This window comes from Pteronotus mesoamericanus, unplaced genomic scaffold (assembly GCF_021234165.1).
Source record: "Pteronotus mesoamericanus isolate MK-2021 breed Mesoamerican mustached bat unplaced genomic scaffold, CSHL_Meso_final contig_177, whole genome shotgun sequence".
NCBI classification, from domain to species: domain Eukaryota; kingdom Metazoa; phylum Chordata; class Mammalia; order Chiroptera; family Mormoopidae; genus Pteronotus; species Pteronotus mesoamericanus.
This window is the reverse complement of record NW_026555073.1, coordinates 6,543,820-6,569,362: the sequence shown is the minus strand read 5'-3', so window position 1 is coordinate 6,569,362 and position 25,543 is coordinate 6,543,820. Positions and strand designations below refer to the sequence as shown.

At 38.9% G+C, this 25,543-nt stretch overlaps 1 protein-coding gene and 1 non-coding gene across 2 annotated transcripts in view; both read left to right on the top strand.

Moving 5' to 3' along the window:
• ATP7A (ATPase copper transporting alpha) overlaps nucleotides 1-25,543 on the top strand; it is a 90,739-nt gene that overhangs the window by 49,118 nt on the left and 16,078 nt on the right. The window contains exons 5-14 of the mRNA XM_054566661.1: nucleotides 1,488-1,694; nucleotides 5,350-5,513; nucleotides 7,272-7,433; nucleotides 17,924-18,000; nucleotides 18,195-18,420; nucleotides 19,459-19,692; nucleotides 21,067-21,158; nucleotides 22,151-22,278; nucleotides 23,308-23,462; nucleotides 23,682-23,816. Of these exons, the coding sequence (XP_054422636.1) occupies nucleotides 1,488-1,694; nucleotides 5,350-5,513; nucleotides 7,272-7,433; nucleotides 17,924-18,000; nucleotides 18,195-18,420; nucleotides 19,459-19,692; nucleotides 21,067-21,158; nucleotides 22,151-22,278; nucleotides 23,308-23,462; nucleotides 23,682-23,816 (1,580 nt within the window). The remainder of the gene's footprint in view (nucleotides 1-1,487; nucleotides 1,695-5,349; nucleotides 5,514-7,271; nucleotides 7,434-17,923; nucleotides 18,001-18,194; nucleotides 18,421-19,458; nucleotides 19,693-21,066; nucleotides 21,159-22,150; nucleotides 22,279-23,307; nucleotides 23,463-23,681; nucleotides 23,817-25,543) is intronic.
• On the top strand, nucleotides 7,922-8,054 carry LOC129065411 (small nucleolar RNA SNORA41). The gene has a single exon (XR_008528585.1). It is a non-coding gene; the product is annotated as a small nucleolar RNA SNORA41 (small nucleolar RNA).

Genomic DNA, 25,543 nt, shown 5'->3' with positions numbered 1-25,543 from the left:
CAGTTTTATGGATCTTTGTTGAGAGGTCATGCCGAGGTAACTTAAAAGGGACTACCTCTGTGACTTATTTTAATTGAATACTTACAGAGTGTGAAAATTACAGATTACCTCTTGTACCTGAAATAACTTATTCTGGAACAAGACATATCGCAATTTGCAAGATGAACTTTTTTTTTCTCATATTCCAGTTTCAAAATTAAGCCTTGTCAGTAATTATGAGAGAATTAAGTAAGATCTGCCTAGATTAAAATAGTCCTTTTTTCCAAAGCCAAAGCTATTTCCTTTGGGCAAATGGGCCTCCTTTTTGAGTCCTTCAGCATTCCGGTGCTCTTTGGTAAATTTGGTCCTAGGCATTCTGAATGATGCTCTTCATAATCTTGAGTGCTTCACTCAACACCAGAGACTGACTAATTAGAGAATCGGGAGAATCTAGTCCTTTGCTGTTCAGAGTGTCCTTTGCAGTACCCATTCTGATGGAAAAGCAGAATCTCAGGCCCTACCGTTCATGTCCTCAATCAGAAGCTACGTTTTAACAAGATTCCCCAGGTGGCTGTATGTGCATTAAAATTTTAGAGCTGTCATTATTTTGACTGGAGGAGTCTATATCATTATTGATTAGGGAAATGCTCGGGCTTTTGTTAAAGTTTCTTCAAAGATGCCCTTTCTCAGCATCCTGAAAACCACCTCTGTCATGTAGGGCTTCCTTTGGGGGCTGCTCCTATACACCCAAACTAGTTTCTTGCTCAAGGAGAAGAAGGAACAAGTTAGGTTAGTGGAAATTTCCACATCACTTCTTTTCCTCCTTATCTCTGCAGGAGAGTAGAAAATCTTTAGCCTTCTTTTTTCTTGCAGGTGCTTGGATATGCTGGAGAGAAAATATTTTTCTTTCTTGGCAGGTGATTAATGCTGCACTGAATAAACTAAAACACAATAGCAGATTTTCCGGGACTGCAGTACTATTTTGTAAATTGCTCTTTGTTCCACTTACTATACCACAAAATGCTTTACCACCAGAATGCAAATTGTTAACATGATGTTAAAAATTAATTCTAAAAATAAAAGCCATCTATTGACAAACTGCTCTCTACTTAGGGTTTGGGCTGGAAATTATGGCTGAAAGAACTTGATATAACCAAAATTTTGTTTACTCTCTGCCCTTCCCCAAGGGAACTCATTTTTTAAAAAAATTTATTTTTACAGAGACAGGAAGGGAGGGAGAGAAACATCAATGTGTGAGAGAGAACAGTAACCGGTTAACTCTCGCACACCCCCAACAGGGGACCTGGCCCCACAACCCAGGCCTGTGCCCTGACTGGGAATTGAACTGGTGACCTTTTGGTTCAACAATCAGGTGCTCAGTCCACTGAGCCACACCAGCCAGGGCTTTAAAGGAATGGACTGACTGCTCCTAGGGGTGGATTGTGATGAATGACCAGGATGCAGCTGGAGAATACCCCAAATAAAAAGACTCTTTCTCTGTCCAGCAGATGCAAATGAGCCATTGGTAGTAATAGCTCATCCCTCATCGGAAATGCCACATCTGACCTCAACTAATGAACTTTATACTAAAGTGATGGCACCAGTTCAGGACAAGGAGGATGCAAAGACTTCATCTAAGTGTTTCATACAGGTCACTGGTATGACCTGTGCTTCCTGTGTGGCAAACATCGAACGGAATTTAAGACGAGAAGAAGGTGAGGCACTCTTAAAGCCCATTGTTTTATATTCTAGTTTGAGGACTCTGTTCTTTTGTATGTGTTTTGTTACTGTGTCTATTGTTCTTTCCAGGACCTTGCAAACATTCTCAGTGACCAGGCAACCTTGACTTTCTGACAGCCAGTTGTTGTTAGTGTTTTGTTCTCTTAGATATACCTCCTATCTCGCGTGCTTCATGAGCACATTTTAACAGCAGTGAAATTTGCAGGAAAATAGCAAAAAGAAATACGTAAGATTACTATTCTTTGTGGACCTTGGATGCAATGTATTTTAAGAAGCATACAAATTTCCTGATAAACTTAAGCTTAAAGCTAACAACTAGGACCCATAGATTTCAGTATTACGATACCCAGCCCACATACGAGACTAAAACCAGGTTTGTTTAGAATTACAGGGGTGGGCAGAAGTAGGTTAAATTACCAGCCATCATTACCTAAAAGTTAAATCATAAGTAAGGGTATGAAATAATCGCAATAAGAAGATGACAAATAATACAAATAAAAAACACAATAATAAATAATAATACAAGAATAAACTATTTCGGGTACGCACAGCTGTAAACCTATTCTTGCCAACCCCATATATTCTCTTCCAACAGTTTGATCATTGATCTTTGCTTGCAGTAAAAATTGTTCAAAAGTTATGTAATATTTTGTACAAGTTTTAATTCTAGGATACAAAATCTTAGAAATTCCACATCATCATTTAGTCACACTCTGATATTTTAGCTTATAAATTTACACTCATATCGCTAGACTTCACAGTATGGCCTAGTAGATTTGTTAACCATAGAGATGTCTGATTATGTTTAATGAGACTGAAGTCATAGGCTTGGTCCTTAGGTAGCTCTAGCCCCAGAGGTTTTAAAGAAAAAGGCTGTTAGTTACAAGGACTGAATAAGGAAGATTAGCATAAGCTTATCCCTACTACTGGGGAAATAACTCAAAGCATATATAGTAACAACGTAGGCCTGTAGCCAGTAGAATCACCTTATATATAAAGGCCAAAACATTATAACCAAATGTATGTTACACAGAGCCATCTTCATCTCGATATTATCTGGTCTTCATTCTGTCATTTCTGCATCCTTCATTTCAGCCTCCATTATGTCTAATTAAAATGTACTTAAGGCTAAAAGCTTATATTACACTTTGATTGGCTGAAAAAGAAAAGGAGGAAGGTTGCAAGCAAATGAAAGCCAAAGGACTAGTCGGGTAGCCTAGCTGGTTTGAGCATTGTCCTGATCGTCGTTAAGGAACATAATATATACAGGACTCATGAACAAAGCCAAAGACGGTCAGATTCAGGATGGGAAGTGGGGGTGGGTAGGGCTGGGGAGATTGGGGGGGGGAACAGAGACAACTGTACTTGAGGAACAATTAAAAAAAAAGTTCAAACACTTTAAAAAGACTTTTACAAAGAAATACACTGTTATATTACCATTTTTAAAAATTAAAAACCACATCCTCAGAGGGAGTTTAAAAAAGAAAAGATAGCAAAGAAAGTCTCTGAGGTTCTTCTTTAATTTTATAACCAACTATTTTTGGGTAACTCAGAAATAGCCTTTTTCATGAGATAAGCAGTGCCTGTGCAAATTACAGATCTTTTATTTAAAGATTTTATTTACTTATTTATTTTTTTTTAGAAAGAGGGAGAGAGATATCAATTGGTTGTATCTCCTATGTTCCCTGACTGGGGACTAAACCCGCAACCCAGGCATGTGCCCTGACTGGGAATTGAACGAGCGACCTTTCACTTTGCGGGATGATGCCCAATCAACTGAGCCATACCGGTCAGGGCTCCAAATCTTTTTTTAAAAAACCTATTGGGCTGATTCTCTCAGTTACTCCCTATTACCCCTTTACCACCTTTTAACCCAATTAGGAGTATCATCGGCCTAGCTTGGGTAACCACATTGACTTTTTTGTTTTTTAAACCAAGTAACACTGGTCTTCCCGCTGTTTAGGCTCATTATATTTCTAAAAACGAAGACAAAGACTTCTAATTATAGTTTGAAGTAAGAATTTTTAAAAATTATCCATAATTTATGTAAGTATGAAATCTGTTTTTTGAAACTTAAAAAATCATAATTTCCTTTGTATTTCTGTTGGGCTATGGATTACATTCGACCAAAAAGCAAAAAGATTTTTTGCTACTTTCTCTGTCCTCTTATTAGTGACACTTTACCATGACCTGTTCCTCTAAATTATTTGGTGCCCACACAGCCCAAGAGAAGCACTTTATATAGAAAGCTTAGATTATAATTAAGTACTTTGTTTTCTTAGTCAAAGTATCAAATTAATATTTGGTTAATTTTTTTCTTTGTGTCCCCCGCCAGAGCTGACTTATTAACCGCTGACGCCCTTTCCCTGTCAGGTAGCGACCAAGTGCCACAGATTCCTAGAAAGAGCTGCCATTTCTGCTGTGTGGAATTAATTTCCTTGCTGGCAATGACAGCGGTAGCTGGCCTGGAGAAGTGGAATGTTTGTTAACAAAAGGCTTTCTCACCGGAGCGCAGCGTGACTGTCATAAAATGAAGTCCTTTGTTCTGTTAACGAGTTGTGTGGCACTTTTTCACTCTAGGAATTAAGAGCACTTTAGATTAGCGTGTGCCAGACAGTAAAACTTGAGAATTATAAGAAATGAGTATCATTGGAAAATATTAAATGTGTATGTTGGCACATTCTTGGAATTTTTGCTGCAACTGCAGCCGTTTCCTACGTTCATGAGTTCCTTTCTCTAGGACTCTGTCTCATTAGTTTCTAAAAATGCTTTATGTTTACATGATAAGGTCTCAGCTGGTTGCAGTTCATGGGCCTTACTTGGATCCTACTTCTAACAAAAAAAAAACAAACTGTATTCAATGAACCAGCAGTTATAAGACCCCTGTGGGCAAGTGAATGTTGCCTGGATAGTTGATAATATGGAAGAATTATTTTAGGTATGAGAGTGGTATTGTGGGTATTTTTAAGGAGAACAATATCTTTTTTAAAACATATTTTATGTTTTAAATTGCAGTTGTCCCGGTTTCTCCCCCTTTGCCCTCCTCCACCCATCCCACCTCCCTGCTCCCACAGCTAATTCCCGCTCTGTTGTCCGTGTCCGTGGGTCATTCATACACGTTCTTGGACTAGTCCCTTCCCCTTCTTTCCACCATTATCCGCCTCCCCCAAATAGAAATACATAGTTAAATATTTACATGTGAAATGATATGATGTCTGGGATTTGCTTGAAAACAGTCAGGATAGAGGGCAGGGATTACTTGGCTAGGAATACGGATGAAACAAGATCAACCTGGTATTATTGATAACTGTTTAACTGTTGAAGCTGGGCGATCAGTTTATCAAGTTTATTATGTTGTTCTCTCTTGTGTGTGCATATATACATTATATATATATATATATAATTGAAAATCTGTAAAATAAAAATTTTACAAATTCTTAAAAATTAAGAAGCGGAGACCCCTTTTTCAAATAGTTTTATTTGGCTTGGGTTTAAGACTATGTACAAGTAATCAGTGTCTCCAGATTTACTTTAATCCTTTCACAGTTAAGTGGAAAACAAAAATATTATAACATTACTTTTTTTCAAAAGCAGTGTTATCTGAGTTGTTTTCCTTATCCATGCTCCTAGGAATATACTCTGTGCTTGTTGCTCTGATGGCTGGCAAGGCGGAAGTAAGATATAATCCTGCAGTTATACAGCCCCCGATGATAGCCGAGTTCATCCGAGAGCTTGGATTTGGAGCCACTGTGATAGAAAATGCCGACGAAGGGGATGGTGTTTTGGAACTTGTTGTAAGTAACAATTTTAGTGTAATTAATAAGATTTCCAGAAAAAATATAGAGGCTTCAGAAAAGAGTTCCAAAGATAATTAAAGTTGGGAAAATAAGACATAAAAGGAAAATTAAGGGAACTAGAAAATGGAAAGATAAGATATGATTTTGTGGTAACTTTCAAGCATGGATGTAAAAGATAATCATCATATATCTGCTACAAACCAAAAAAGAAGAATTGGGTTGGAATGAATAAATGAAAATCAAGTTTAAAAAATATATGATTCTTACCTATATAGCATGTAGAAGAATAAGTTCCAAGTGCATTAAAGACTTAGGTGTTTTTTTTTTAATGATATTTACTTCTAGAGAGAGGGGAAGGGAAGGAGAGAGAGAAACATCAATGTGTGGTTGCCTCTTGAGCACCCCCTCCTGGGGACCTGGCCCACAACCCAGGCATGTGCCCTGACTGGGAATTGAACTGGCTACCTTTCTGTTCTCAGGCCGGCTCTCAGTCCACTGAGCCACACCAGCCAGGGCACCTCTGGCTGTGTTTGACAGATTTTTCCAGAGGAAAAAGCTTTTGCACACATTGAACCGTAGTCAGGGAAAGTGGAATATTTCATAGAACTCAGTTCAAATAATGAAAGTTCACTGATAAAGAGGCTTTGGAGCAGCCCCAACCCTTTTTGCCCACTCCGGTGGCTTTTGATGCTGTTTTTTACCTTCATTGTGAGCTGGTGGTCTTCATGACTACCAGAGAGTTGGAGGGGAGGGGCGATTATAGTGCCACATAGGTTGCTGTTTTATTGGGATTCATCTGATTTTCCTTTTTTTCATCCTCACCTGAGGACGTTTGTTCATTGCTTTTAGAGAAATGGAGAGAGAGACACACTGATGCAAGAGGGAACCGTGGACAGTTTGCTTCCTGCACATACTTGGACTGGGGATCGATCCCATAACCTAGGCATCTTGCCCTGGCCAGGTATCAAATCCACAACCCTGCGGTTATGGGACAATGCTCCAACCAACTGAGCCACACTGGCCAGGGCTCATCTCATTTTCTTGAAGAAATGCTTCTTGGGTTGCTGCAAGCTTTCATGTTCCAAATTTCTGAAAAAGTTGGATCTGACAATTTTTGCCAGTGTTCTCATTGCTTTTATGAAGGATAAAATTCCTAAGGATCCACCCATGAATGCATAAATAAGTGGGACAGCAAGTTGATCTCTCTCCCTTTCCCTCCCCTCCGCTTTTCCACTCTCTCTCTAAAATCAATCAGTTAAAAAAAAAATGATTTGTCAAATTCCCTGCAAAGAGTAGTGACAAGAAAGGGAAGACTTTTCATGAGATCCTCTGCCATGTAACATGTGGCAGCTGGCACATATCCTTGTTCAGTGTGATGTAAAAGTGTCCTAATGGTCATATATAAAGCATAATCGTAGTGCAGAAAGATCTTGTGTGTTTATCCCCTGTTGCAAGAGTTATCTTAATTGAAAATAATAGCCCTGGCTGGTGTGGCTCAGTGGATTGAGTGCCAGTCTGCGAACCAAAATGTTGCCGGTTAGATTCCCAGTCAGGGCACATGCCTGCGTTGCGGGCCAGGTCTCCAGTAGGGGGCGTGCGAAAGGCAACCACACATTAATGTTTCCCTCTCTTCCTCCTTCCCTTCCCCTCTCTCTTTAAAAATAAATAAATATTTTAAAAAATAATAAAATAATAGCTCATGTTTAATGGAGGAAAAAGTATATTTCTGAATAACAATGCATCTGTCTTTAATAGGTGAGAGGAATGACATGCGCCTCCTGTGTACATAAAATAGAGTCTACCCTCACAAAACACAGAGGGATTTTCTACTGCTCTGTGGCCCTGGCCACCAACAAAGCACACATTAAATACGATCCAGAAATTATTGGTCCCAGAGATATTATCCATACAATTGAAGTAAGTGCCACTTTCTTTGTTCTTGCCTATTTAATCAGTATTCCTTTGAATTGCTTCCGGTTTGTATGAGATACAAAGAATGAAAAAATCTGATGCCTTTGGTTACTCTAGACAACATCTGTCTCAGTTTAATGTAAATGTGTCTTGCCTTTTGTTTTGGTATTTGTCAGGAAGAGTTAGGCAAAGGGATACTGGCACTATAAATCAGGAGCAGACTTAAAGTAGAAACACAAGGTATTCAAAAGGTATTTCAAAAATGTAAGTGAAATACAATTTGTTATGAGTAAGATTTATGTGAATCACTAAGATGTGAAGCATCCTGCTAGATACTTTACTGTTAGTTAGGTCAAAGCAAATGATGTATTTTTATGTTAAAGTAAGAAATTTAAAAGCCCAAACCCTTTTCTTCATGATAGATTCATCTTGTGTTCTTCAGTGTATCTTAAGTGGTAGTACATGTGGAAGCGCTTTAAAAGCTTTAATGCCGTTTCCATAACTATTGGTCTGCAGCTGTTCTGCTGGTGGCAGTTGTGGCATTCCTCTGTGGGAAAGGGATTGTTACACGATGAAACACCTCTTTCTTAAGAAAACGGAAAGTGGGCATATGTGTGGCAAACACAAGGAAAAAAGGGAAAAAAATTTAATGTCATATAGCATTGGTGTTCTCATGATCTGCAGGGGTGTCGAACCTTTTGGCGTCTCTGGGCTGCATTGGAAGAAGATTTGTCTTGGGCCACACATTAAATACATTGCGACAATCACACACACACACACAAAAATCTCATAATGTTTGAAGTAAATGTATGATTTTGTGTTGGGCTGTATTCATAGCCATCCTGGAGCCCATGAGCCATAGGTTAGACAGCCCTGAAAAGCATATTAATAGTTCAGATAAGATCCTATTAGAATAGATAATAGTACCATTAGCATCTTTGTGAAACTAGAATTATTGAGTATCTACTATGTGTCAGTTACCAAGATAGCCAATGGAAAAAACCACTTTAACACAGAAGAAAAATCTTTTATGGTAACGGCAAGTAAATTATCTGGAAAGCCTATTGTCTGAATTCATAAATCAGTGCTTTAAAAAGACTTCAATGTGGAAAGCAGTTTGACAGTTCCTCAAAAAGTTACATGGAAATGCCATGTGATTCAGCAATTCTAGTCTGAGGTATATGCCCAAAAGAATTGAAAGCAGCAGCTCACAGGTGTTTGTACATCAATATCCATAACAGCATTATTAACAATATCCAAGAGGTGGAGATAACCCAATGTCCATTGGTGGGTGCAGAGATAAATAAAATGTAATATGTGTGTGTGTGTACACACACACCTATATATATAATGGTAATATCATTCAACCTTAAAAAGAAAAGATGACTCTTAAGACATTACGCTAAGTGAAATGAGTGAGTCACAAAATGTCAGATATTGTATGATTCCACTTATATAGACACAGAGAATAAATATTGGTTTCCAGGGACTGAATAGAGGGGAGGACAGGGAGCTACTATTTAGTGAATATTGAGTTTCTGTTTGAGATGATGAAAGATTTCTGGAAACAGAGAGTGGTGAGTACAACGTGGATACACATTGTAAACGTATTTAATGACACTGAATTGTACATGTAAGGGGTTAGAATGGTATATTTTGTGTTACGCATTCTTTACCACTATTTTCAAAAAGTCCTCTGTTTTCTTGTCTCATCTTTCATTTTTTTTAACTATCTGGATTTCATGTTTTTTGTATGCAACTTCCTGGTCTCCGAAGCCACGCTGGTCCTCACATCAGGCACATCATGCTCTTACTTACAGTTAATTACAGCTGCGTGACCTTTGGCTCAGGATGGCACCTCTCTGAGCTTCAACTTTGTCACCCACACGTGGATTTTCAACTTTTAAGGAGTAGAATCCTTGCTGTGGACAAACTCATACAGAAAAAAATCGCATAGAACCCAAATCGGGCAACACATATAAAAGCAGTTACACGGGCTATATATGTAACAGAGGTCATTGCATTTTGGTGGGGTGGGTGGGGTGAAGGAATCCCTCGGTCTCTATCCCGGCTTCCAAATCCCTCCCCAGGGCCCCCAGGGCAGAGAGTCACATGGCTGGAAAACCACGGGGCTACACAGCCTCTTCGGCTGTGACACTCTGTGATTATTCATTTGCCTTAGAGAATCCGTAATCTCTGGATCATTGAAATGCTGCTGTTAGGGACAATCCGGGGTGACATGCGTGTGAAAGCGCTTTGTCAACTGCAAAGACGGTCATGGATGGGAGCTGCTGTTATGATGATTACATCCTGCTTTATCCTGCAATGTGAGGAAGCATTGATAGAGCGAGCATTGCACCGGGAAGCCTTGGAACATCCAGATCCTTCCCTGCACTGGTATTTAGGGACACGGAGAGATGCCAGTTAATGCTGAAAGTCCAATGCAGGCGGTGCGCACGGAACACTCCATGGCAGCAGCAGAAAGGTCGAAAAGCAGAAAGAAAGGCGGGAGTCGGGGGTGGGGTCTGGCCAGCCTTCCCTCCCTCGTGGTATCAGTTACCACGTTGCTTTCATAACAAAACGGTATTTATTATTAGAATACGCATCAGGTGAAATTTTAGGTCTAGAAATTCATATTTAAGTGACTTTATTCAAATAACCCCTCTCCATTTTATAATCAGAAGAAACAAAGTAAAGTAGAAACTAAAAGGTGGAACTAGACCCACCTCAGAATGAAAGATACACACAGACTAAAAGTAAAGGGATGGAAAAAGGTATTTCATGCACGTGGAAAGGGGAAAAAATCTGGGGTAGCAGTACTTACATCTGACAGAATAGACTTTAAATCAAGGCTCTAGTAAGAGACAAAGAAGGCCACTCCATAATGATAAAGGGAACAACCCAACAAGAGGGTAGAACCCTGGGACAATTACGCACCCAACATTGGAGCACCTAACTATGTAAAGCTAATCCCGGTGGTCACAAAGGGAGAGGCTGACAGTAATACAGTCATACGAGGGGATTTTAACACCTTATTGATGTCAGTGGATTGATACCTCTTCCACATAGAAAATTAGCAAGGAGACAGCGGCTTGAAAGGACACACTAGATCATACGGATTTGATTGATATCATCAGAGTGTGATGGATGGTTAGGACCTTGTTTTTTGAAAGTAAGGGGGTTGGAGAGATAGTAAAGGGTAACAGGGGAGTCATATATGGTGACAGAAAAAGATTTTACTTTGGGTGATGGGCACACAATGCAATATACACATGATGTCTTATAGAATTGTACACTTGAAACTTACATAATTTTATTAGCCAATGTAACCCCAATAAATTTAATATAAAAATGAAGAAAAAAATTATACTGTTCCCCCAATATTATTTATGAAATTTGCATTCCTTCTATATTGATTGCAAGTGCTATTTTAATCAAATACTCAGTTCCCATATATACGTATATTCTCTGGGTTTTTTATTGTTTTAACGAAATATTTTACCAAGTTTTGTGCTAAATGTAATGTTTTAACTATTATAATTTTGTAGAATGCATTAATATCTGATAGGGCAAATTGCTCCTCATTGTTACTTTTAAACTCTTTGGTTTATGTAGTACATTTTCTCCTGTAGATAAATTCAATTGTTTAAATTTTGGTATTTATCTCCATGTCTCCAAATCGTACTTGTTTCTCGATGTTTCAATTTTAGGAATTGTTCCTTGACATATTGCTATCAGATACGAGGATTTAACTTTTCCCCTCCTCCCTTCTTTCTTACAACACACACAAAGCCTTCCTACCTCCCCTCCTCCCCGTGAACTCTCTTGCCCATCCAGGCACCGTCTTCTATGCATCTCTTCGCTACCCAGCCTAGTGGAAAACATGTCCGCCCACTCTCTCCACCGCACCCCCCCCCCGCCCCGCCCCCCCCCCCCGCCCCGTGCATTGACTTAAACCATCCCAGTGTATTCCTCTTTCCTCTGGACTCCCCACTGGAGCTCTTCTGTTCGGGGTCAGTAGATCTCTGAGCTGCTAAAACCAGGATTTCTGATTTTACTTGAATCGTGCGCCACGTTGCAGAGAGTTCCCTCCTTGAAATACTCGCACTTGGACTCTGTGGTCCATCTCGGGCACCCAGCTTCCTGGTGCCACTGCTGTGTTTCTGATCATCTCCCCTCCGCTTTGGGGACCCCCCACCTCTCCTGTGTTAGAATTGCAGTTACTCAGAGCTCAGGCCTCAACTCCCTTCCTTAGAGTCTTAACGTAGGTGGCTCACTCAATCCCATGGCGTCTTTTTACTTGTGAAATTAATGTATTAAAACTTACTATATTTTAACCGTATTTGATAAAAGTTATTAACTCTGAATTTTTCATTTAGAAAACTTTAAACTCCTAGAGAGAGCTCAATCTCTCCAGACAATGCTGCTGTGTAGCAGAAAAGGAAAGGGGACAGTTCTTTTCTCTTGCAGTGTAGCGAGCTACATGGTATACATACTTCCTGAATACACTCATGTAATGGAAGCAGTACTTTTGGATACTTGCATTACACAGTACCAGAAATAGAATAGAGGCCCTTGATAACCTCAGAATTTCAATAGTAGTTGTCTTCAAAATATTTTAAGAACTACTTTAAGAACTGCCTGTGCAGCCCTGGCTGGTGTGGCTCAGTGGGTTGAGTGCCGGTCCGTGAACCAAAGGGTCACCAGTTTGATTCCCAGGCAAGACACATGCCTGGGTTGCGGACCAGGCCCCCAGTGGGGGTGCACGAGACGCAGCCACACATTGATATTTCTCCCTCCCTTACCCTCTGTCTAAAAATAAATAAAATCTTTAAAATAAAATAAAGTATTTACTGTGAAGTAAGTGGTAATAGTTTTCTTGGACAAAGAAAATCATGGATTATTCTAAAGAAAATCCAAATAATTATTAATGACTTAACTAGTGGAAAATAAAACAATAGAGAGTTATTTTCAATTCAGCTGGGTTTATTTATTTGCTCATTTTCTCCATCCAATTAGCCTCACCGATTCACCAGAATTATGTCCCATAGCTCAATGAGAAATCAATACAACTTGCTTCACTTTTAGGAACTTCAATTTTGGCTTTTTGGCACTCGTTGATCTTCAGTTTTCTATAGCTTTCCTTATTGCTTCCGTCAGCGCAATCTTTACTCTGGTGAATGCTGGTATAGGTGGTGGACATTCCTTTAAGGTGGCGTTCCCTGCAGCTGATGAAGACGGGGACACTGGTAGAGCCAATGAGCTCGGAATGTGAGATGGTGTTTGTACAAAAGAAAACAAAGACTGTAGGTTGAAAGACTTTGCTGGATTCGAACTTGAAGGTGTTTGTTGTGGTGGAATCAAGTGCCTTGTTGATTGTGCAGTTGAAGGCCTTTGTGACTGAGCAACTGAACGTCTTAATGGCCATGCATCTGAGCATCTTGACAAGGTGGTGGTGTCTGACCGGCTCGTGGCCAGAGAAAATGAACTTCTTGGTGATGAAATCAAAGATGTTGATGTTTGTAGACATGAAGATATTGGTGAGAGTGGAATCAAATTTCGTGAAGTTGATGATCTTGGCAGTAGTATAGCCGGGTATCTTGGTGGTGGAATACAGTAGCTTGGCAATGATGAAAGTGAAGATCTTGGTAAGTTTGAAATTGAAGGTGGTGGTGGTTGTACAACTGACATAGGGCCAATTACGTGGGTAACTGTGGCCCTTGTTGGAATACTCTGTAAGGTTATTGGAGAAGAAGTTAGAGATGGAGGCACGTCCCGATCTGCACCTGGTGCACGCGGATCATCTCCTGTCAGTTCATAATGTGGAAAGGGTTCAGATGCTGGAGTAGAGAAGTCCCCTTTAGGTGGCATAATGGGAACAGCTGCTCCAGGAACACTTGGGCGGCAGGCAGTAGGAGATGTTGCTGCCGGGGTTCTCAAAACAGGCGGTGCAAGTTGAGTTGGGAGAAGCATGCTTGAGGAAGGTGTTTCCATCTTTGAAACTTTTAATAGAGCCAGCCAATCAGTTGGCAGTTCAGGCGGTGAGTCTGGCGCTGTAGGGCTCACGAACACCTTTGTTTTAAGATGATTTTGAGGTTGGGATTGCATTACTTCTCCCCTTCCAGTTCCGTACCTAACGTATGGAAGGGGATTTTTAACCTCTCCGGCTCCATGCGTTGGCAGATGTGGAGAGCTGGATAACACTTTTCCTACAGTGCTTGTTACAAACTTATTGATTTCGCATAATGGGAAACAGGGAAATGAGGAATTTTCATCTGGTTGATCCATATATGAAAGAGAGACCCAAGCAGTTGGGACCTGGTACGCTGAAGCTTCGTCTTCCATCCGTTGACTCTGAGGCACACTTGCTGGTTTACTGGGATGCTCTTCATGCTTCTTTTGCTTGAGCTTTGCCCCCTTTTCTTCTTCACACTCAGGTACAGTCTTTTCTTTGTAAAGGTCAAAGCAATATGAAGCATCAGGAGACACCTTTAAACCTCCTGTATCCTCTTGGCAAGAAGAACTATTCATAGGTAATGTCAGTACACGAGTATCATGCATTTCAGACATTTTAACAGGTAATTGCTTGGAGGAGTATACCTGCTGTGTTTGAATAGCTGTACTTCGAAAAGTCTCTGATTTCATAATTCTCAAGGATAATTCTCCATTTTCATTTTTGTAGGTAATACCATTTGTCAGCTGGATTACATGATCTTGTAAAACTATAACTCTGAAAGAGAGCCTGTCAACCTCTTTGGATATTTCCCCAAATATATCTTCAGCACATTTACTCAGATTATTTATTTGTATAGCTATATTGTTTAAAGACGTCTGGATTACATGAATTAACTCATCTTGAGTTTTTCTGGGTATCACTAATGTATCTGGATACCCCTCATCTTTCTCTTCATTTAACGACATTTTAAATATATTTTAGTTCAGTACCAATGTTGGGGCGCCCCCACGTCACCCCCTTTTATCCATCCATACCTTTTCTTAGGCCCCCTCTGAGCTCTGGCTGGTCTTCAGCCTCACAGGCAGCGTCTGCTTCTGGCAGAGGCTGCTCTGATCTGAGATGAGGTGCCCCTGCCTCCAGCAGTAGCCCGGCAACCAAGCTCCATGTCATAATTCCATGGCTGCGCCAGCAGCGATTGGCCAGGGCCTCCAAGCTGTCGTCTTGCCCCTCTGCCCTGCTCTCTGCTGGAACTGATTTCTCAAAGAGGGACAGAGACTGGCAGACGAGGAAGTCACAAAGCAAATAATACGTTCTCACTTATTGTATCTCAGGGGTGACCCTACATGGGAGGCCAAATTTTCTGTGTGACCTCTAGCTCTCTTTTCTGAATTCGGATAATATCGGTCCTTATCCAATTCCAAGTTACCTTCCAGTCGAGCTGTCTCTTCTAAGCTCCACCTGGATATCACATGGCCTCCTCAAACGGGTACTTAAATTTTTTTCGATGTCCAAAAAGCTACACGTAATTAATGTGTACCACTTTATAAATGTGGAGATAAGTGTACACCCATAAAACCACCGCCCCAGTCTATGCCATCGGCCTGTCCATTGCCTTCAGAATTTCTTCCCACGCTGTTAGGATTGTCGTCATCGTCGTCATCGTCATCGTTGTGATCACCATCGTTTTGTGATAAAGACACTTAACATAAGGGCAAAACTTGTTCGTACATTTTTCTTTATTGTATTATTTACTATTCCAGTTCCCCACTTTCCCCTCTTTGGCCACCTCCACCCGCCTTCGGCCCCCTCCCCTCTGGCCGTCACCACGCTGTTGGCCGTGTCTGTGGGTCATGCGTGGATGTCCTTCAGTTAGTCCTCTCTCCTTCTTCCATTCACCCCGCTTCCGCCTCCCGTCTGACAGCTCTCAGTCTGTTCCATGTGTCCATGTCTCTCTTTCTATTTTGTTCGTCACTTTGTTTTGTTCGTTAGATTCCACATGTAAGTGAGGTCATACGGTGTTTCGAACTTGGGTTTATGGCTTACTTCAATTTGCGTGATGCTCACCAGGTCCATCTATGCTGATGCTGAGTAAGATTTCCTTCTTCTGTTTTTAAATTGTTGTTCAGTTACAGTTGCCCCAATTTTCTCCGGTAGCTCTCCCCTGCCCAGCCCAACCCCCGCACACACACTCGGTCCCCACCCTGCTGTCCATGTCCTTGGGTCATTTATACCTGTTCCTTGACTTGACTCTTCACAGTCGCTCCCTCCTTCTCCCCTTCCCTTTCCCCTCTGGTTACTGTCAGTTCTTTATTTCCATGTCTCTTGTTCTGTTTTGCTTATGTGTTTGTTTTGTTCGTTAGGTTCCTCTTACAGGCGAGATCATATGGTATTTGTCTTTCACCTGCTGGCTTATTTCACTGAGCATAATACTTTCCAGTTCCATCCATGTCCTCTCAAAGGGTAGGAGCTCCTTCTTTCTTTCTTTCCCCTGTGTATATTCCATTGTGTAAATGTACCACAGTTTTTTTGATCCACTCCTTTACTGATGGGCACTTGAGCTGTTCCGAGCACTTGGCAATTGTAAAAACGCTGCTATGAACATAGGGGTGCATAGGTTCTTTTGAATGGGTGTTTCAGGTTTCTTAGGGTATACTCCCAGCATTGGGATCACTGGATGAAAAGGCAGTTCCATTTTTAGTTTTTTGAGGAAATTCCATACTGTTTTCCACAGTGGCTGCACCCGTCTGCATTCCCATCAACAGTGTACTAGGGTTCCTTTTTCTCCACAGCACTTGCTGTGTGTTGATTTATTGATGGTAGCCATTCTGACAGGAGTGAGGTGGTATGCCATTGTGGTTTTAATTTGCATCTTTCTGATGGCTAGTGATGCTGAGCATCCTTTCATGTGTCTCTGGGCCCTCTGTATGTCCTCCTTCGAAAAGTGTCTGTTCAGGTCCTTTGCCCATATTTAATTGGATTGTTTGTCTTCCTGGAGTGGAGTTGTGTGAGTTCTTTATATATATTGGAGATCAAACCCTTGTCTGAGCTATCATTGACAAATACGTTTTCCCATATGGTTGGTTCCCTTTCATTTTGCTGATGTTTTCTTTAGCCATGAAGAAGCTTTTTAATTTGATGTAGTTCCATTTATTTATTCTTTTCTTTATATCCCTTGCCCTAGGAGCTATATCGGCAAAAATATTGCTGTGTTGGATATCTGAAATTTTTCAGCTATGTTTTCCTTTCGAACTTTTATGGTATCACAACTGATATTTAAGTCTTTTATGCATCTTGAATTTTTTTGGTGTATGTTTTAAGTTAGTAGTCTAGTTTCAATTTTTTGCATGTAACTTTCCAACTCTCCCAATGCCATTTGTTGAAGAAGTTATTTTTACTCCATATTTTGCTTCTGCACCCTTTGTCGAATATTGACCATAGAGATATGGGTTTATTTCTGGGGTCTCTATTCTGTTCCATTGATCTATGTGTCTGTTCCTATGCCAATACCAGACTGTTTTGATTACAGTGGCCTTGTAATATGGTTTAATGTCAGGTATGGTGATGCCTCCTACTTTGTTGTTCTTTTCTCAGAATTGCTGAGGCTATTTGGGGTTGTTTAGAGTTCTACACAAATTTTTGAAATATTTGTTCTATTTCTGTTAAATGTGTCATTGGTATTTTAATTGGGCTTGTATTGAGTCTATAGATTGCTTTGGATAGTATGGACATTTTGATATGTTAATTCTTCCAATCCATGAGCAGGGTACATGCTTCCATTTATTTGTGTCTTCCTTAATTTCTTCCTTCAGTGTTCTATAGCTTTATGAGTACAGGTCTTTTACCTCCTTGGTTAAGTTATTTCTAGGTAAATTATTTTTGTTGTTGCTATATTAAATGGGGTTTTTTCCTAATTTCTGTTTCTGATATTTCATTATTGATGTACAAATATGCCTTTGATTTCTGCATATGGACTTTATATCTTGCTACTTTTCCAAATTCACTTATTAAGTCAAGTAGTTTTCTGGTGGAGTCTATAGGGTATACTATGTATGCTATCATGTCATCTGCAAACAATGACAGTTTTACTTCTTCCTTTCCATTTTGGATTCCTTCTATTAATATTTCTTGTCTGATCACTGGGGCTAGAACTTCCACTACTGTATGTTGAATAGAAGGGGTGAAAGCAGACACCCTTTTCTTGTTCCTGATCTTGGCCGGGGGAGGATGCTTTTAATTTATGCCTGTTGAGTATTATGTTGGCTATAGGTTTCTCGTATATGGCATTTATTATGTTGAGGTATGCTCCCTCTACTTCTCCTTTGCTGAGTGCTCTCATATGTGCCCGACCGAGTACTAAACTGACAACCCAGGCATGTGTCCTGACTGGGAATTGAAGGGGTGGCCTTGGATGATGCCCAAGCAGCTGAGCTACACTAATCAGGGCTGAGTTGTTCTTAATGACAATACCATGGCTTAGAATTTCTCTACATAATATTTATACTTTAAGTAAAATAATTGTTTTCTCATGGATTTCTTTTAGAGCTTAGGTTTTGAAGCTTCTTTGGTCAAGAAGGATCGATCAGCAAGCCACCTAGACCATAAACGAGAGATAAGACAGTAAGTACTTCTGGAGTGTCAGTGAAAAACCTATTTTGATTCCTTGTTACAAATTTAACATCCCGCAAGCATGTGAGTGTTTCCAGTAGCATCCCTAGACCCAGCAGAGTGGTCATAACTTGCTTTTACATATAGCACATATACTTTTTAACCATTAGCTACTTACTAAAATGACTTTTTTTTTTCTACTTAAGATGGAGACGGTCCTTCCTTGTGAGCCTGTTTTTCTGTATTCCTGTAATGGGGCTGATGATATATATGATGGTTATGGACCACCACCTTGCAAGTCTTCACCATAATCAGAACATGAGTGAGGAAGAAATGGTCAATATTCACTCTTCTATGTTCCTGGAGCGCCAGATCCTGCCAGGATTGTCCATTATGAACTTGCTATCCTTTTTATTGTGTGTACCTGTGCAGGCAAGTGAAATGCTAGCAAGTATATTTGTTGATAATGAAAAATAGCTAAAATGTGGCAGGCAAGGCTGTTTTCAATTGGAAAGCAGATATTAGCCAGAAGCCGGTCATTTTATGGTGGATGTTTTACAAAAATTATCTTAAACTGAATGATTAAAGTAGGTAATAAATTCCACTTAACACCTAATGATATTATTTAATGACAAAGCAGACAGTAAGAATTTAATTTGTATTCAGATACAAATTTGCTGTTTATATCCGCTACTGTATGTAACTTTATATTTAAAATTATAACTAAAATACATTTATTTATATATTTAATGTTTTAAAATTAATTCTATTTATATTAATATTAAATACATATTTTAATATATTGTATAAAATAAAATAATTATAATAATTATTTTACTATATTACTAGTTTTATTGTTTTTCCCTAGCACTGAAATTTATTGCTTTTTGTAGGTTTTCAACCCTTCTTTTGAGATAAACTCACTGTGGAACACTTCTAATAAATATATTCATTTTTCTGATTCTTTTAAAGCGATAATGAGTTTCTAAAAATATTAGTATGTTTCTCTATACTAAAAAAAAAATAAGCCTTTTGGTTATGTTTACTAACAACAACCAGGCAAAAGATCTAATAGCTTGTGATATACCAGTTCAGTTCAGTTTTGGAAAGGGGGAGATGAGTTTTATGTAAAAAAAGAAAATCCTTGTCAAAAGAATGTAATTCTTTTCCTAGTTCTTATTTTTGCTAGAACCAAAGAGAAAATTCTAAGAGCCATCTGAATTTCTATCATGGAACATCCATGGGACCCTAGGGGACAGCTGCCAAGGGCTGAGACAGCCATTTGAATCCTTGCACATACATATCTGCTAAAATACAAACTATTGTTTCAGCTTAAAATTTCTCTTTAGTGTTTACGGATTAGGTAAAGGCCAAAGGAAGTGAACGCTGATACTGTACCTTAGTTATTGAAGTATATATGTGAATTTTCAGGGGTTTTTTAAAAAAGCGATTATTATTTCTCGATTACAGTTTTTCGGAGGCTGGTACTTCTACATTCAGGCGTACAAAGCACTGAAGCATAAAACTGCGAATATGGACGTACTGATTGTGCTGGCCACCACCATTGCATTCGCCTACTCTTTGGTTATCCTTCTGGTTGCAGTGTATGAGCAAGCCAAAGTGAACCCTATTACTTTCTTTGACACACCTCCTATGCTGTTTGTGTTTATTGCACTAGGTCGGTGGCTGGAACATATAGCAAAGGTAAGGTCAGAAAAGGTGACATTTGTTAAAATCTTGGGTGGATAAATGACCATATTTTCTAGACAAATGAATGGAAGCATATATTGATTTATGTAGTTGATCATTTATTTAAAGAAGTATTTGTTTTTGTTTGGCAATATTTTAAGTACTTCTTTAGATTTACCAAATTTATGGAATTAATATTGTAGGTAGGTAGAGTACATCCATGTTTATTTTAAGAGAGAGGCATTTGAGCCCTGGCTGGTGTGGCTCAGTGGATTGAAAGCCAGCTCCAAAGGGTTGCTGGTTCGATTCCCATTCAGGCCACATGCCTGGGTTGCAGGCCAGGTCCCCAGTAGGGGGCGCTCAAGAGGCAACCACACATGGATATTTCACCCCCTCTCTTTTTCCCCACCCTTCCCCTCTCTCTAGAAATAAATAAATAAAATTTTTTTTTAAATAAAAAGAGAGATGCATTTGAGAACTACTTGTTTTATTTATTTGTATCATATTATTAATGGAAAAATTGATGTGACTGTAGGATTTACAATGATGATGGAAAAATTTTACCCATAATCCAATGCTCTAATGGAAATCAGTTTCTAATCTTCTTCCACATATGTTTATATTTTCCATACTGGCAAACATAGTATTACATGCTACTTTGCACCCTTAACACTGTAAGGATTTCCTCCCATTTTTTCAGTCTAGATAATTATTTGGCATTTCTGAATAATATTCTTTTAAATCAATGTGCTGTAATTTACTGAACCATTCTGGTTTTGTTCTCAATTAAACTGTTTCCAATTTTTAATTTCGGATAACCTTGCGTTAAACATATTTAATGTTATTTCTATTGAATTAGTGTCTTAGGACAAATTACAAGGCCTATGGTTAAAAATTATAACTCACTCTGATTTATGCTACAAGTCGAAACAATTTTTTGCCAGCAAGGATATGTTAGTGAAGTAGTTTTACTACCACTTCATCAGTTTTGACTCCTGTCTAAATTCTTGCTAAGTTAATAGGCATGAAATGGTATCATGGAGTTGCTTTAGTTTGCACATATTCCATTAATAACAGGGATAAACATTTTTCCACACATCGGGTATTATGTTTCTTCTTAAGTGAATTGTCTATTTATGTCCTTTGCCCATGTACTTATTGGGTTCCTGGTGTTTTTCTTATTAATTCACATGATTTATTTATAAATTAGAGCTAATTATATATTTTATATTTTGTGTACTTCGTATTTTTGAAGTGAAATATTTTGATTTGAGCTAGTTAATATTCCTAAAGCTGCCTTTTGGATAAATATTAAAGACCATACCTTTATTTTAGGTAAGACCTGAGCTTTTTCTTCCTTAGTATTGTTGACTTTTTTTTAATTTATAGGGCAAGACGTCAGAGGCTCTTGCCAAGCTAATTTCACTGCAAGCTACAGAAGCAACTATTGTAACTCTTGACTCTGCTAATATCCTCTTGAGGTATTTATCTTCATTCTTTCCACTTTTCTTTTTTAACTCCTCATGAAAATATCAAATATACATGGAAGTCGAAGAGTGTAACAAATGGACATAATCCATCCCCCAGATTTAATAATTATTCACATTTGCCACATATTACTTCATCTGTACATTCTGTCTTTGTTTCTCTTGCAGTAGGATTTTAAAGTAAATTCCAGTCATATCATTTGACTGCTAAATATTCCTGTAGTCTCTCTAAAAAAAAGCATATCCTTATATAACTGTAACACCATGTTGCATCTAGTAAGATAAACAAAAGCTCCTTAATATCATCTCATATGCAGTTCCTGTTCACATTTCTCCTGTTGTCTCCAAAAATGGTTTAAGTTTCATTGTTTGCAGTGGAATTCAAACAAATTCCATGAGTCATTACATTTTCTTTTCCTCTAAAACAGCTCATCCTTCCCTTTTTCTCTCCTCCTTTCCCCCCTAGTTCTCCCTCTCCGTACAATCAACTTGTTAAAGAAACATCCATCAGTCATCGGTATAATATGCCACCGTCCAGATGGGTCTCTTTGTTCCCTTGTGTTGTCACTTAACTCGTTTTATAACTCCTGTGTTACCTCTAAATTAGAAGTTAGAGCCAAAGGCTTGATTAGATGTCATTCTTTCAAACTTCTCATTTGTACACTTATAAAACTATTTAGGCAAGTTTATACAATAAGTAAATTGTTCAGTTAAATAAAACCCATTACACTATTTTCTGAAGTTTTCATTTATTTGGTCAGTGACTATTTAAGAAATATTTCAAGTGCCTGCTTCATGCCACGTACTGAGTTGTTCCCCAGCAGTGAACAGGACCGATGTTGGGGTTCCTAGCTGAGATGCTGGTTCTGGCTTCCATTGCTAACAGTGATGGAGCCACAAGCTTGATATGAATGGAAAATCTTGCATGGAAAGATCAGCATCGGAAGCATATTGTCATAATGCTTTTCATTTTAACTCATATCCAGTGAAGAACAAGTAGATGTGGAGCTTGTGCAACGTGGAGACATCATTAAAGTGGTTCCAGGAGGCAAATTTCCAGTGGATGGCCGTGTCATTGAAGGACATTCTATGGTAGATGAGTCCCTCATCACAGGTATGTTCTTTCAGAGGGTCATGAAGATGAAGCGAGTCCAAGTGTTAATGAAAAATAGGCATGAATGTGGGAGGTGGGGGGTGGGTAAGGCAGGGGAGAGTCATGGGGGGAAATGGGGGCAACTGTGATTGAACAATAATAAAAAAAAAGAAAAATAGGCATGAAAGGTGAAGATCTTTTTACAGAAATTGGAATAAGTAAATAAGGAGCAAAGAGAATATGAGTGCTTTTGAAGACTATTAAACCAATTTCTGCAGCTTTACTTTGTGGATTTAATTGTGCGAGTGAAGGCTCTTTTTTAAAATATGTATTTTATTGATTATGCTATTACAGTTGTCCCATTTTTTCCTCCCCTTTATTCCCCTCCACCCTACACTGTCCCACCCCCCAGCATTCCCCTGCCCCAATTCCTGTCCATGGGTCGTACATATAAGTTCTTTGGCTTCTCCATTTCCTATACTGTTCTTAACCTCCTCCTGACTACTTTGTACCTACTATTTATGCTGCTTATTCCCTGTACCTTCCCCCCGCATTTTCCCCTTCCCCTCCCCTGTTTTACTGTTCATAGTTTGATCTTGTTTTTCTTAGATAAATCCTTCTAACATTTCATATAATAAGGGCCTGGTGAGGATGAACTCCTTTAACTTGACATTGTCTGGGAAGCACTTTATCTGCCCTTCCATTCTAAGTGAGAGCTTTGCTGGGTAGAGTCATCTTGGATGTAGGTCTTGTCTTTCATGACTTTGAATACTTCTTGCCAGCCCCTTCTTGCCTGCAAGGTTTCTTTTGAGAAATCAGCTGAGAGTCTTGTGGGAACTCCTTTGTAGGCAACTGTCTCCTTTTCCCTTGCTGCTTTTAAGATCCTCTCCTTATCTGGCTCTGGCTGGTGTGGCTTTAGTGGATTGAGAAAGTGGATCTAGAAAGGATGGAATCTCCTTTCTAGATATTTTTTAACAGTTAACAAATGATGGTGTGTTTGAAGCGACTGCTTATTTATGTGCCCCAAATCTTTCCTTCCGCCTTATACAGGGGAGGCAATGCCTGTGGCCAAGAAACCTGGCAGCACAGTGATCGCTGGCTCCATTAACCAGAATGGGTCACTGCTCATCCGTGCAACCCATGTCGGAGCAGACACAACCCTTTCTCAAATCGTCAAACTTGTGGAGGAGGCACAAACATCAAAGGTAACCTAACTCACTAGGAGAAACAAAATCTTTTCTTTGAGGCCCACTCAGTATATATGTTTATAGTTTTTGTATTTTCCTTTGATTAATTCTATTTGCATTAATATGGAGTTTATCAAAATAGTTCTGTTTGTGTTCTATTCATTATAAAAAGGTGACTTTGACTTATATATTTTTGTTGTTATTATTATTATTATTATTATTATTATTTAATTCTAGGCTCCTATCCAGCAGTTTGCAGACAAACTCAGTGGCTACTTTGTTCCTTTTATTGTTATTATTTCCATTGTTACCCTCTTGGTTTGGATTATAATTGGATTTCTGCATTTTCAAGTTGTCGAAACCTACTTCCCTGTAAGTGACATGTGATAATTCTTTGCCATTTGTAAAACAGTTTGTGAATTTTTTGCATAAGTCATTAATTGGAAAATAACCTTAATAATCATTACTATGTTTAAGGGACTGGAGTAGGAAGGTGATATGAATAGCATCTACATTTCTGTAAATATAAAAGATTTCCTTTTACAAAGGTTTTTTTCATTATGACTTGTGATGTTCCCAAAGCAAGCACTGAGCTTTTGCATTTCATACCTAGTCTCATTTCCAGCCTGATTTTGCCTTCACAAAGGACTATAGACATATCAAGGAACACGTTGCGATGTCAGCTCTGCTACACACCACCTACATGATCGTGGGTCAACTTAATTTCTCTCTGAGCTTATTTTTCTCATGTATACAGTGAAGTTTTCATAATCCCATCCTGCATAACCATTAGTTGTTGTCAAAGTTAAATCAGATGATATATTAGAAACACTTGGTAATTTATTAAATGCTGTATAAATATAAGACAATATTGGTGCCTGCCTCTCTCTAGTCCTTAGATAGGACTAGACTCTAGTCTTTTTTTTTTTCAGTAATGTATATTTGTTTCATTTCAGTAATACAGTACTTGTTGACAACTACCTTTTAAATTTTGGTTTCTATAATATCACAGCTTTTTGGATTCAGGTGTTTTTTTAATTAATTCATTTATTCTTCCAACTACATTTGTCTCTGCCAACCCCCCACCACTTTCCCTTGCCCCCTCCCTCCCTCCCTCAACTCTTCCCCTTTGGTTTTGTCCATGAGTCCTTGCTCTATGTTCTTTGCTTTGTCCCTTCCCCTCCTTTTCCCCCTCCCCCCTTCCTCCTTCCCTCTTTAGACTCTAGTCTTTCAAGTATGGTGTCATAAGGTGGTAAAGTAGATCTACCTGCACTGCGCCTCACTTAGAGATTTAATTTTTAAGTCACCTCTCAGCCTCAGTTTTGTCATCTGTAATCTAGTGGTAATTAACATCTAAATTGCAGGATTAGAATTAGTGTAGGTGAAAACATGCACATATGACATATACAAAACCATCAACCTAAATGTTTATGAAAGTCCCCTGTAACTCTGTTACTGTACAGATACACAATTCTTAAATGAACACTTAGTTTATTTAAGAACTTAATAAGAAGCCAGCGCTGTAAAGCCATTACTACTAAGAACGTCTTATTGTTGTTACCTTTATCTTAAAAAGTCCTGTTCTGTACACTGCTTTTATGCTGTTTGTCCTTTCAATTAAAGAACAAGTAGAATCATAACAACTGTGTGCCTGTTCCATGTTATGGCTATTAGTATAACATTTCAAAGTTTCTTTAAATGATGCATGTCGGTTAACCACACATTGGACAAGAGGATTGCTGGGAGGCATTTTGGAATGTGTATCACGAGTTCAGGGGATCTTAGGAGAGTTTCCCTAATGCAGTCAATCATATATACCGACACATGCAAGTATTCAGTGCCATGAAGAGCTATACTACACCTGATATACTCAGTTCACATTATTATGTCCAAAAGAATGTTACTGAGATATGATTAAACTCCCTTTGCATGCTGGATGATTTTTTCCCCATTGTCCTTAGGGAATAGTGTGAAAGGCAGATCTATGGTCTCGGTATATAGAAGTTCAGAATTCCTTTTGTTTAGGATCACACTTGTTGAGAATTAGGTCCCACGTTTGCAGCTATTTTTTTTTTAAAGATTATACTTATTTACTTTTA